Here is a 14406-nt window from a genome sequence, read left to right as displayed (position 1 = left end):
AAAAGAAATTTAGCTCGAGCCTGGATGCCTCATGTCTCCCACAATATATGAATTTTTCTTCCACACGCTCATGCGATGACACATTTAGCAATCTTCGTGGCTTTAACGTGATACCATTTTTGTGGTTCTTTTCTGCAAGTGGAACTAAAAACATCAGGTGGCGCTAAAATGGTGAATTGTCAATAATTTCTGTGGGGCCTTAGTTTTTACTACAATACTTTAAGCTATTTCATCATAATTTAGGTATGGTGAGATACACGATTTATGTCTAGATGGAAGAAATTTAGACCACATAAATACATACAATTGGAATGCACGTTTTCAAAGTACAGTTGGCCCTTGATGTCAGCGGAGGATTGGTTCCAGGACTCCTCTGGGGACCAAAATCTGAGGATGCTCATGCTCAAGTCCCTTATATAAAATGGCACAGTATTTGCATATAACCTATGCACATTTTCTGTATACTTTAAATCATCTCTAGATTACTTTTAATTCCTACTATAATGTAGATGTGATGTAAATAGTTGCAAACACAATGTAAATGATATGTAAATTGTTGTAGGCACACAGCAAATTCAAGTTTTACTTTTTGGAAATTCCTGGAATATTTTTCCCCTAATATTTTTGATTTGTGGTTGGTTGAATCGTGGGTACAGAACCCGTAGATATGGAGGGATGACTGTAATATTAAAACTTTAGTGAGAGATGAGTTTAGAGTTTATCTGCTTTAAATAATGAAATATCTGATACATTTTAGAGATAAGAAACCTGAGGACCAGAGATGTTAACTGGCTTTGCCTAAGGTTGCACAGCTATTAAGAGGATTAGGTGGGCCTCTGATTTATTCGTTTCTAATATTAAGTTATTTCCACTATTTGCAATTTTATTGAATTGAGAAATCAGTAGGTATTTCACTCCATGCCATTCACTTATTTGCCTTTTGCATTTTCTTTAATTTTCGTGGTTGAGTTAAAAATTTTAAGGAAGTAGGATCTTGAACTTTCTTAAATGAAATACTAAAATATACTGTCTTCATTGCATCTGAAACCCAGTCTCTGTCAGAAAGTATATATATCTTTGACTACATGAGTTGGTATATATCTCGCTACTTCATGTTAAAAAAAGAAAATATTCGTTTGCTTAAAATGTTTTGGTCATTCGCTTTAGTATGTTGTTTTTTAGATGGACTTAGGTGTTGGATATTGATATCAAATGGGACATTTCATTTAGTTAATAATAAAAGAGTACTTTTAAAAGAAAAATGCTTGGTCAGTTGACATCACAGAAGCAGGCAAAACTTAAGTTTATCAATCAATATCTTCCTTAAAATTAATTGTGTTTCTTAGGTAAGTCTTTAAAAATGTACCATTTCAAATCCTGTATAAAAAAGCTTTTGAAATCTTCGAAGTGAACGAAAACTTATACTGAGTCTATACGGTAGCCAGTAAAATCAACTGTTTGAAGGTCAGTTTAGGAAAACTAGGCTGTTAGAATATTTGTTCCCTACGTGATTAATTCATTTGACACCATCATCCAGCCCCTCCTTTCATTTACACACAGAAAATGGTAAATCTGTATATTAGACGTGACTCTGGTATTTTTCCTTGTAAGAGATAATATATATTAAAATCTTATTTATGGAACAAGACTCATTTCAAGGTTCAGTTGTTATTACTCAAATGAATTAGAAAACTAGATTCTGTTAAATGATGAAGTTTTTAATCTGCTTGTTTATCGAGTAGGTAATTTTATAAATAAAACAGATAGTGACTAAAGCATTCAGTCTCATAACTTTCAGGTCACATATAATTTGGTTGCTCAGTGACACAAAAATCTACTTGCCCAATAGAGAAAGGATCCTTACTGAAACTTAAAAAGATGTTTCTTTTCTTAAAAATTATACCGCTCTCTTATGTTTGATATACTTGATATACTGTTACTTTATTCATTAAATTAATTTGTTCATTCATTCAAAAAATATTTATTAGCACTAACAACATGCCAGATGCTAAACGTAGTGAATGTAAAGTCTGTCCTAGTGGAGTGTGTATATATATATATTTTTTTTTTTGTTTTACAGAAATATGTTTTTAAATAAGAACCTTTAAAATATTTATTTGTTTACTCCTTTTTTCTTTCCACACTTATCAGACAGAGCATCTCATTTAACCTTATCTAGTTAGGAAGTCTTCACAGAGGAGATAACATTTGGGCTAAGAAATGATGACAAGTGATAATTTGGTCAGTGAAGACATTTGTCCAGTAAGAAGCATTATTCAGGGCAAAATGTCTGAAGGCTTGTATCCTGAAAGTGTCTGATGTGTTGTGGGAACCAGTAAAATTCTTCCGTGCAGCTACAGAATGCCCCAGGTGATTTTCATCAGAATTAAAAATGTGTCAACTTTATTGATGTCCTAACAGAATTCATGTGTCAATATTGTCACCAATATAAATCATGCTTCCGAAAATGCAGGCCATTCAAGTGTCTCCTTCTCCTAACTCTCCTCCTTGCCCACCACGACCCAACACAGGCTGGAGCACAGCATTACACACCAGAGGATTTGAGAAACTCTGATAGCACACTGTTCCTTGCACCCTCAAATCTTTGGTGGGAATAAATAAATAAGCAAACAGACCAAAATGCAATACTGCTTCCACTGCTTAAATCTGTAGTTATTTAAATTTTCCATTGTGGTGGATACCTTTTCTTTTCCTCATTTATTTGTTGCTGAAAGCTTTTTTTTTCCTAAAAATGTTGAAGATTTTCTGCTTTTGGAAATTGAAGGGTAACGATGATCACACTTGAAAGTTTTCATGGTACTCTTCAGACTGTGAGTGAAAGTTACAGCTGTCACATTCCTGTCGCTATTTACACTTTCGCCACCAGAATGTTACACCTAAAATAATTTTGCTATAATTTCTGTCTTTGTTCTACTGTGTCATCGACATGTAAAAAGAAATGCAAAGAAACTAGATTTCTTTTTTTTTCCTAAAGAAAATGTTAGGCAATAAAACCTCCTGTGAAAAAATGCACCCTTCCAAGATTCAGAGGTTCATTTTTTGTGAGGCAAGGTTTCACATGATGACACTTAGAAAAGGACAGCACGGGGTAAATTTAGATCAGAGAAAGAAAAGAAGAAAAAAAAAAAATGGAGAAAAGCACCGTGACTCTACTAAGTTAAATGTGAAGCAGACACAGCTCTGCTCACTTTGAATTAAGTCCATTGCTAGGAGACGGTACCCCGATGTTGACAGAAGTTGGCTTTCAGTTGTAAATCCAACTTTCATTCACATTATGATATTAAGGAAGAAAGTAACAGGATCAACCTCACGGTGGTGGTGATGAAAGTCATTCCTTCCACTCACCCTCCACGTGTAGAGGTCAAGTTCTTAATAGCTATAAACTTGAATATGTTGATGTTACAGGAACACGTGTCATGGAGTTGACTCTGTCCTTTCCATGATAGCAAAGCAGAAAATATTGTCTGCGCTCATTTAATCTCATTATAAAGAAGAGAAACAAACATTATATTTTTTTGAATATTATCCCCCACGAACTATGTCCTCTTTTTGAGCTTGAAACATTTCATTTTTGCAGGTTAAAAAAATCAGAATATATGTCAATAAGATTCAAACATAGATTTTATAGTATATTTATCGTAAGCATTTAAACCTGAGAACAGTCAAGTCCAACCACTCTTCGAAATTAAGATGCATGCCTATTAATTTTGAATGCTTTCATTTAAAGATAATGCAATTAGAGGATTCTTGACAATCACATGAAGGTCTCTTTCCAGAATATCACTGATAAAGAAATACTTGTAGGAATTTATAAATAATTGAAAGGAATAGGAATTAGAACACACCTCCCTTCATAAACTCAGTGGCAGCTCAGTTATAATCTACAAGTCAATATTTTTCTTAAAATAGAAAAAGAATCTATTATTTCTTATAACTTACTCTTGCTTCGTCAGATACAGAACAGAAAAGGAGGACATGCCATTGCTGTGTTCACAGCAGTTTTATCTGATCACTGTGAGGTGCTGAAAATCCGAAGGCTGGGTTGATGCTCAAAATGAAGGAGGTCACTGCGCTTTTGATAAACCTCGCCTCGGCAGCACCAGACGACAACAGCACATTTACCAGATTATCCAACTGATGAAAATGTCAGAAACCCAAAGTGATGGTTCCCCTAACAACTATAACTCGGCCACTTTGCACAGAATTATTAAGGAAGAAAAGTTAGAAACTGACAAGAAGTATCAACCCACAGTGACACCGAGTTTGTGTTTACACAGACAGGAAAATTCAGTAGCCAGGCAGCTAGCTGCTTAACTCAGACAAAATCACCCTTTACCTCAGATAATCATAAGAACACAAGTATTTTTGTTTAAACTAAATTATCTGGATAATTAGCTCAAAGTTTCATCTTGTATGTGGAGATACAAAGGCAAAAATAACTACTACATTGACGTGACTTTCAGAATATAATCACATTTAAGATGAAAGTGATGTGTTTTCTATGTATTAGAATATACAGCTAGCCAAAGCAGACCACGTGACTGAGGAATTAACTTCAGTTTATACTTGCTGTCACAAACATATTCATAAACGGATACCCAGTGAATCTCAAGTTAATTTAACTTTTTATATCAGGAGACATTCCAATTGAAAAACTGTTTCCAGATGTAGCTATTGGTGAGATCAGATCAGGATGGGAAGAGACACTTCCCTGGTCCCTTTATTTATGAGGATGTAAGTTATGAAGGAAATAAGGAGTCTGGGTGGAAGAGGAAATGACGTATTTGTCCTAAAGACATTAGAATTCAAAGGTTTCTCCCCCTAAAAAATACAGACAAACAAATAAGCCAACAAGACAAATACAAATCAAAGGGTAGGCTCATTAAGGAGGCAGCAACACAGATGTACAGGAAGGCGGGCTGACTGCTCCTGTCCTTCCTTCTGTGCTGGGAGAGATGCTCGCCTACCAGGAGGGGCGGCCAGCCTGGCTGCTTGCAGTCAAGGTGGGTAATGACAGCATCCACCATATAAGACCATTTATTTTAATCAGGAAGACTGGCATGGCACACAGCGCCCACTAGTGGACTAATTTCCAGTTTTCTCAGACTTGAGAGAGAACCTCCCTTGGGCTGAAGGGGCCCCTGCTTATTTTGTACTTACAAAGGGTAGAGAGTTAGAAAAAAAGGTTTCACAGTATGAAGACTCATGCCACTTATTTTAAATTTTAGAAAAAAATGCGTATTGTTTTTCGTAACAAGCTGGTTACATGGGTCATAATGGTTTATTTGAATAACTTAAAAAATCTTTCCTAGTCCTAGCAGAAAAAAATATATATGCTTTGACATTTCATATCCTGAGGCTAGTCAAAATATCAGCTCAGCACATTTTGTTACACATCCCCTTCCTTTCTAAAAGGAGTTGTCATCAGTATGTTTATGTCAATTTGTGCTTCAATTTAATTTGTGGGGATTGAACTGAATTCTTTCCTTAGATCTTAGATTTGGACTTCTCATTAAAAATCCTTTCATCCATCACTAAAAATTCAATAATAAAATTTTGGCCTTGGTCCTAATTCTTTAATAAGTTTTCACTGCTTCTATGAGGAAACAAAAGTAACTTTCTGAGACTTACTCTCTTTTTCTGCTAATGGTATCATGACTAAAAATCAGATTCAGGAATGTTAAATAATCAAGTCTTACTTATTTTGGAATTTGCTATAGTTCAGGTGCTTAAGAGTTCACAAATCACAGACAGCTACTTTTCCAAACTATTTCCCTAGGTAGTGCTGGTGATGCTGTAGTTAACAGTAATAAGAGCAATTAATGCATGTACAAGTGTGTGTGTGTGTGTTCGTGTGTGTGTGTGTGTGTGTGTGTGTGTGTGTGTGTGGCTTCCTATGCTAGACTGTGAGCTCTTTGAGGGCAAGGGCTAGGCTATCCATTTTTCATTCCTCCTCTCAGTGTATAGTAAGCAAAAAGAAATAGCTGAATAAATGAATTTTTTTCAACTGAAATGATCATTATATAGTGGTGCTGGATTAAGTAAATAATAAATTGAAAATAGTGGAGAACAGTTGGACAACCACGATCATTTAGGTTGAAAAAAAGGATATGTTAATCCCTAGCAAACTACCAATGACATTTTTCAAGGAGCTGGAACAAAAAAATGTTAAAATTTGTATGGAAACACAAAAGACCTCAAATAGCCAAAACAATCTTGAAAAAGAAGAATGGAGCTGGGGGAAATAACGCTCCCTGGCTTCAGACTATACTACAAAACTACAGTAACCAAAACAGTATGGTACTGCTACAAAAACAGACACATAGATCAATGGAACAGGATAGGAAGTCCAGAAATAAACCCACACACTTATGGTCAATTAATCTACAACAAAGGAAGCAAGAAAATGCAACGGAGAAAAGACAGTCTCTTGAATAAGTGGTGCTAAGAACACTGGACAGCTACATGTGAAAGAATGAAATTAGAACATTCTCTAACACCATATACAAAAATAAACTCAAAATGGATTAAAGACTTATTCATAAGACCAGATACTATAAAACTCCCAGAGGGAAACACAGGCAGAACACTCTTAGACATAAATCACAGCAATGTAGTTTCTGAACCAGCTCCTGGAGCAATGAAAATAAAAGCAAAAATAAACAAATGGGATTTAATTAAATTTAAAAGCTTTTGCACAGCTAAGGATACCACCAACAAAATGGAAAGACAACCTACAGGATGGGAGAGAATATTTTCAAATGATGCGACCGACAAAGGACTAATTTCTAAAATATACAAACAGCTCATACACTTTAATACCAAAAAAAACAAGCAATCCAATCAAAAAATGGGCAGCATACCTAAATAGACATCTCTCCAAAGATGGCAAACAAGCACATGAAAAGATGCTCAACATCACTAATTGTTAGCAATGCAAACCAAAACTATGAGATACCACCTCACAACAGTCAGAATGGCCATTATTAAAAAGTCTATAAACAATAAATGCTGGAGAGGGTGTGGAGAAAAAGGAACCCTCCTACACTGTTGGTGGGAATGTAAATTAGTACAGCCAGTATGGAAAACAGTATGGAGGTTTCTTAAAAAACTAAAAGTAGAGTTACCATATGAGCCAGCAATCCAACTCTTGGGCATATACCCAGAGAAAAATACAACTCAAAAAGATACATGCACCCCAATGTTCGTAGCAGCACTATGTACAATAGCCAAGACATGGAAACAACCCAAATGTCCATCAACAGATGACTGGATAAAGAAGATGTGGTGTATATGTATATGTATATGTATATGTATACACACACACACATACATATACATACACATACATATATATAAAGGAATATTACTCAGCCACAAAAAATAAAATAATGCCATTTGCAGCAACATGGATGGACTTGGAGATTGTCATTCTAAGTGAAGCCAGAAAGAGAAAAAGAAATGTCATATGATATCCCTCATATGTGGAATCTGAAAAAAGGGGACACATAGTGATTTACTTAGGATAAATTTCTAGGAATGAGAGAGTTCTAGGTCAGAGTATACCCAGTTTTGGGGCTTTAGATTTATAAAACCAGACTGATTCTTAGAAGAACCATGGTTTTAATGAGAATTTCATCAACATTGAGGCTGAACATTTTTATATGCTTTTGGACATTTGTATTTCTTTTTTAAAAATATCTTGTTCATATCCTTGCCTATATGAAGTTCATCTTTTTTTTTTTTAAGGATTTGAAAGAGCTATTTACATGTAAAAGATTTTAACCCATTGTCTGATATACATAATGCAAATAATCCTCTAGTTTGTCATTTGTCTTAAAAAATTTTTTTGGATATAAAAAAAGGATGTACTAATAATTGATCTTTTTGGCTTCCAAAAATGGCAGCTTGCTATGGTTCATTTTATTGCTTCATTAGGTTTACCTGCTGCCTCCCTTCAAGAACCTCACAATACCTAGACTGTCTTTCCACCACCACCCTTTCAGAAGGACAGGAGAATTTTCTCAAGTTTTATACATTCCCCAAAGATAATAATCCCATGGCTCATATTCCTAAGTTACAGAGAAATTAAATAACCAACCCCATACATATTATTAAACACAGCCTTTCATTTAACTTCTCTTGGGCGCTCACTGTATACCAGGCACTAAAGTGGGGACTGGATATCAGAAGTCGTGAAGACAAGACCCTGTTTACGGCGGATCTGAAGATAAAGTGGGGTGTAGCCAGACCAGGACAAAGACGACAGTGACACAGAAGCGGTGTGCAATGAAAATACGTTAAAGAAGCAGCTGGTTCAGACCAGGAGGAGAGTGCGCCAGGAAACCCTAGGCCAGGCTTTCGAGGAGGAAAACAGGGGAAAAGGCAGTGATGGGGAGACGCTGAGGGAGCTTGGGAGACAAGGCCAGGTCATACACAGAGCTCAGACTAGAGCTGGTCAGTGGTGAGTCTAGAAAAATAATCAACCTGATAGAAAAGTTATTGAAATAAATGTTTGAAAAGTTTTCATAAAATAATACTTGTGGGTTTTTTTTTTTTCAATTTGATTACATTGCTTGGATTCTTGAAGGTTTAGAAGTCACAAGATCCTTATTTTATAGACAACAAAGGTAAAGCCCAGAGAAGTCAAGCGACTCACCTAAGGCCACAGAGCTAGTCCTGCAACACCAGGTGAAACCGAGTCCAGCTCTCCTAACTCTCCCAGGAAGGATTCTTTTCTGACCTTGCCTATATTTGCCCATTTCTGGGTTTCTTCCAACTCTAGATTGCATTCTTTCAAGTCCTCAGCCTAATAACTAAATAATTTTTGTGGACTGAATCAATGACATAACTATTTCCTGGAAAAGCAAGCATTTTACAAGTGTCCCAAAATTCCCCAGTTTCGTACACAGTCAGTATTTCCAGATTCCTCTATTACGTGTCTGGTAAGAGCTGTGACAAAGGCAACAGGTTAAGGCTCAAACATCTACAAATTCGACTTCAAAGGGCTTATTTTCAGCATGCAGTTAAGATGGCAAATATTAAACAAGCTGACTGTCGCAGTTCGATGATTAATGCCACAGATAATAACCAAACATGTTTTATTGCACAGCTGATAACTCGCTCACACAATGAAGACACTAAGGTTCTTTGAACTATTCAACATGCCCCAAACTAAATGGCAGCATTTGTTTTTATAGTTTTTGTAATCTCACCTGCTAAGACCCTTATCTTCATAAAACCACTGAGTTCCTGAATAAATATTGTGCCACAGATTTAAATCTTCTGGGGGATTTGATGCAAGTGGTTGCTGGATTTTACGTCTCAGAAGCTCGTATCTAAAGCAAAAGACAAGCAGACACATCGGGATTATCACAACTAATGTTATTACCAAAATTCAGGTTGTCTCTTGGCATGAATATGTGGTGTGCACGTGTAAACACAAAGAAAACATCTTAATTTTCAGTTACAAAGTTTTTCCCAGATACTCAATTTCTTTCTTTTTTTTTTTTTTTGTTCTGGTGCAAGTGTCATCTACATAGCAAACGGAAATAATTAGCTTCATTCACATTTTACTATTGTCAGTAAAATGACATTTTAGATTTCTTCTCTGTCAGATTTGCCAAAACTTTATTGCCAGTTCACACAAAGGAGAAATACAAAAAGCTTATAAAGTTAATGATTTCCTAAGACTTCAACCATCAGTACTTTACAAACAATGATATTATTATCCACTCCAGAGTCTTGGCTAAGTGTCAAATTGTTACAAAGCCATTTCAGGCTCACAATTCTTTTCTTTCATCTTATTCATAGGTCTGACCACATTCTTTACAAGCTTCCAGATAATAATGATGTGCTAAAGAATGATTGTGTTAGCTCTGGAATTCTGAGGCGTATATGTGCAAATGTGCCATTTAGAACATGCATCCAGCTTGCTTAACATATAAGAAAAAATATACTTTGAAAATCAAGAGAGGGAGAATCAGAGAACAGTGACTGTTGTTTCAAGGGTTTTAGTTCCTCACAATATTGTGATATTTTTACCTTGATGAACTTGCATGGTTCCATGTAAGTCAAGAAACACAATATGAAACTGTATGAAAGATACAAGTGAGGAATATCCATTAAGGAATTAGTTCTACGTTCATATGTGAGAAAAAGCCCCCTTCTTTCGTTCCTGGAGAGACAAGATGCTAACAAAATCCAAAGGCACAGATACTTTTTCTTACCTCAAATTGGGTCCATTTGGCCTGGATGGTGGCTGCCAAGAAATCCCAACATGTGATTCACTCAGCGGAATTGCTGACAACGGGCTAAGATCCTGGGGGAGGCTGGGATGGGTGGTCACATGGGTGGGTAAACTCTCTGTGCACCCTCCTAGATACCCACTGCCCCCTGAGCAAGCCACAATGGTAACAGAATAGTTAGTGAACGGAATCAGATGAGGAATGACTTGACTCAATGAGGAGGAAGTAACATTGGCTATTGTGACGTGAGGCTCAGGCATGCGAATCTCGTAGCTGAGTATGTCTCCATTCTGCATAAGTGGGGGCTTCCAAGTGACCTGAAATCAAAGACCAACTCAGAATCAGTGTGACAGCACAGGAGCGGAGCAACGGTAGCTCACAAGACCCAGAATTCTGCCCTCTCTTGTTTTCAGTTAAGTCCCTTCCTAAATGCCTACTTTCAGCTTAGCCCTTTGCACTAGACAGTAATGAAGGGTTCGGCTCAATTAGCACTACACCAGGAACTAAATGAAATCCTGTTTCCTGGGTCTGGCTTTCAGTTTGGATACTTTCTAAGACTGTCAAACTCCAACACAGCTTAGTGATTCATCTCCACCGTGGGTGTCCTGAAGGACACAGAGCACACACATGGAGGAAATTCACACACCCACATGCACCGATGGGGCAGCAGCAGGATTTGATAGTTTTCTTGTTTATAACTCAATTAAATGAAGCATCAGAACTCCTTGCTTTGCGTTGTTAGTGTGTACTCTAAATATGTCACTACTCTTTTTTTGGATGGTGGTGGGGGCACATAGGACATTATTGCATTTTTTGAGAACACACAATTGTGTTCCTGACTCTCACTAGTGCATAATACAGCAGGTAAAGAGATAACAACACCTCCTATTCTCAAAGGTAAGAGATGTGTGGGAAGCTTTAAAACGGCAACCAAAGGATGATCCTGTTTAAGTCACAGACATGAACATCAGAAGAAAGAAACAACAAAATTTTGTAATAATGTTTAACATTCCTTTTCCTTTCTGGTTAAATACTGTAAGGGCATGGTGCTAACCCACTCATGCTCTTGTGGGGAGAAAGGACTCAAGAAAAATGTGCACAGGCCATTAAAAAAAATCACTTATTTATATGCTCTCCTGGCTTGTCTCTTTTATGGTTGCCTTGCAATGTTCCTTAAATTTTTTTTATGTATTTCATCTCCCAGATAGACTGTAAGCTTCCTGACAGGAGGGCCTTAAAGTGTATGCCCATTAAATGCCACTTACCCAGAGATGGATGGGAGTTCAGTAAGTAATGTCAGTCATGGACAACTGGATTAAATTTTTCCTTAGCATACAGATATTTTGAAACTGATTTTTCCACCAAGTGATATATTAATATCTATAGTGCTAATTCTATACAAAATCAAAGTCCGAAAGGAATAATAGAAAGATTAGAATGGAAAAGGGTGGACCAAAATTTTCTATCTTCAATCAAAGAGAAAAAATGTCTTCCAGAAGGAATCTGACCTGAGATTCTGGTATTCTTACTAATACTTGGTGGCAAAATGGGCTCCTCCCACATGTCAGTTGGGCAGCTACTTAATGATTACTGTCCTAATGTGTAGTTAACAAGGACCTGACATCTACTTAAATTTTACTACATGGCTTGAAATCCTTACTAATTTTTAAAACTTCTAGAAGAACTCCACACTGTGCTGGTGAAGAGAAGTTTTAGACGCGTTGTTCCTTATGAACATAGAGGATTTTCCTGGATGTAAGGAAAGACCAAAGAAGCCTAATGCAAGCAAAGTTGGTAGAGTGGATTTGGGATTCTCCTTGTTTTTGAGGTGCAGTGCTCTTCGTGGACTCGAAAAATGAGTCAAGATCAAACGTAGGGGGCTTCTGGGTACTTGTAAATGAAAAATGGAAGGGTCATCCCAGCTCAGCTCTACCTGACTCACACGTGGATACCACTTGTCTCTGGAACCAGAATACTCTGAGACTAAGGTCAAGGCCTGGCAGCACTTGAAAGAATTCAAACTCAGGAGGTAGTCTGCGTTAGCAGTTGAGCTGAGAGTGAACTGATTTGGAACTCAGTTACTGAGGCTGAGAAAAGCATTCATAAGATAAAACTTGAATAAGATACCTATGCAGTTGAGATGAAGAGATTTGATGTAATGACTCTGGAGACAGCCATTTGAAGATCTAAAAAAAACCCCAAATCCCAATTTTCTCCACTGTAAATGTTTACATCCAGAAATTAGTTGTTTTTTCTCACTTAGAAAGTTACAGGCTTAGGAAGATCTATCTTTTTGACAGTGTTGAGTTGGAAGACACGATCTGCTTCTACAGAAAATTTGTAGAAGGACTTTTATAACAAGATGAAGAAAGCCATTGTCATTATAGTCAGTTGGCTAACAGAAACGGCATCTAATGTGATCACCCTCCTGAAAATATCCTGGAGCTATTATTAAAAATAAATGTGCCCAAGCTTTTTAAGGAGCCAGCTAGCTAAATACTGGATTATATTCTTTCCATGCTTAAGACTACATTTACTATAGTGTGGCCAAAATATATGTGATTAAAACTCTTCTAGTCAGTTTAATTTCCTGTGGCTTTTTATATATCTATTGTTCATAGGAAGGATTGTAAATTATTGTTGCAGCCCCAGAAACTCAGACCAAAGGGCATGTCTCTGACCTAGTAGGCAAGAGGTGTGTTCTCTAAAACAATACTTTTATACTGTAATCTTTTAAACAGAACTGTAGTTTCTGGCTGGGAATAAAATGTTTATTTCAGAGATGCTTTGCCTACCATAATGATTTATTTGAGTGGTTCTTAACTGCTTAGATTTCCACTTTTCTGTTTAGTTATAAATTTGCAGAAAATAGGACAGGTGGGTAGCTGTTTAAGGAGCCACTGCTTTTCTCAACCCACTCAGATCCCAGAAGGGTGGCCCTAAATAATCAAGGCACCAGCAAAGATCCCTGCTGTAAGCAAAAATTTATGAATGCAGGTTAATTGATTGGCTTCAGGCCTGAAAAAAGTGATACACATAAACATTGTAACTTACTTCTAATTTCTTGAACTCCATCAAACCCTACTGAAGAACTCTATGAATAAGAGTATTCATTAAGATTGACATAATGGGTTGAGAATGGGCCAAGAATAAGTGGCCCTGATATTTGATCCAGGTTATTCAACCAGAGCTGTGAGACTTTCAGCAAAACACTTAACATCTCTGGGCCTCAGTTTCCTTGTACCTAATGTGAAGAGACAATCCTTGCTCTCATATCTAGATATAAGAGTTTATCCTTCTAAGATTGCTTAATTAATACAAAATATGGATGACCACAAGGCAAGAGAATGTGAAAATCTTTGACTCCATATAGTAAGTCCTCTCAACAACTGACTCCCTGGCAAAAATTCTCATACAGAATAAAGTGCACAATAAACATTTATTGAAGTACAATTAAGATTCTCCTTCAAAATCTCTTCCTTTCCTTTAAAACCTGTTAATATTAATATATGGAAAGAACCTAAATGTCCATCGACATTTAGATGAATGAAGAAGATGTGGTGTAATTATACAGTGGAGTACTACTCAGCCATAAAAAAGAATAAAATAACGTCATTTGCGGCAACATGGATGGAACTGGAGGTCATCATTCTAAGTGAAGTAAGCCAGAAAGAAAAAGAAAAATACCATATGATATCACCTATACGTGGAATCTAGAAAAAAAAAAAAGACATAAATGAACTTATTTACAAAACAGAAGCAGACTCAAAGACATAGAGAACAAACTTATAGTTACCGGGGGAATGAAGGTGGGATGGGATAAATTGGGAATTCAAGATTTGCACCTACTAATTACTATATATAAAGTGGATAAACAACAAGTTTCTACTGTATAGCACTGGGAACTATATTCAATATACTGTAGTAACCTATAATGAAAAAGAATATGAAAATGAATGTATGTATGTATATGTATAACTGAAACACTACGCTGTACACCAGAAATTGACACATTGTAAACTGACTATACTTCAATAAAAAATGCAAATTAAAAAAATTGTTAATATTAATTTTTAAACTTCTGATATTCAATTTGCATTTTGTATTCAGAGGAAAAAAACAAAGATAAATAAAGAAA

At 36.3% G+C, this 14406-nt stretch overlaps 1 protein-coding gene across 1 annotated transcript in view; it reads right to left on the bottom strand.

Moving 5' to 3' along the window:
• USH2A (usherin) overlaps positions 1-14406 on the bottom strand; it is a 640561-nt gene that overhangs the window by 198199 nt on the left and 427956 nt on the right. Inside the window, exons 41-42 of the mRNA XM_032466772.1 lie at positions 10251-10585; positions 9237-9359 (exon numbers count right to left, since the gene is read on the bottom strand). Coding sequence (XP_032322663.1) covers positions 9237-9359; positions 10251-10585 — 458 coding nt within the window. The remainder of the gene's footprint in view (positions 1-9236; positions 9360-10250; positions 10586-14406) is intronic.

The sequence above is a fragment of the Camelus ferus genome, chromosome 23, assembly GCF_009834535.1.
Source record: "Camelus ferus isolate YT-003-E chromosome 23, BCGSAC_Cfer_1.0, whole genome shotgun sequence".
Classification (NCBI taxonomy): Eukaryota; Metazoa; Chordata; class Mammalia; order Artiodactyla; family Camelidae; genus Camelus; species Camelus ferus.
This window is presented reverse-complemented; position numbering and strand designations above follow the sequence as displayed.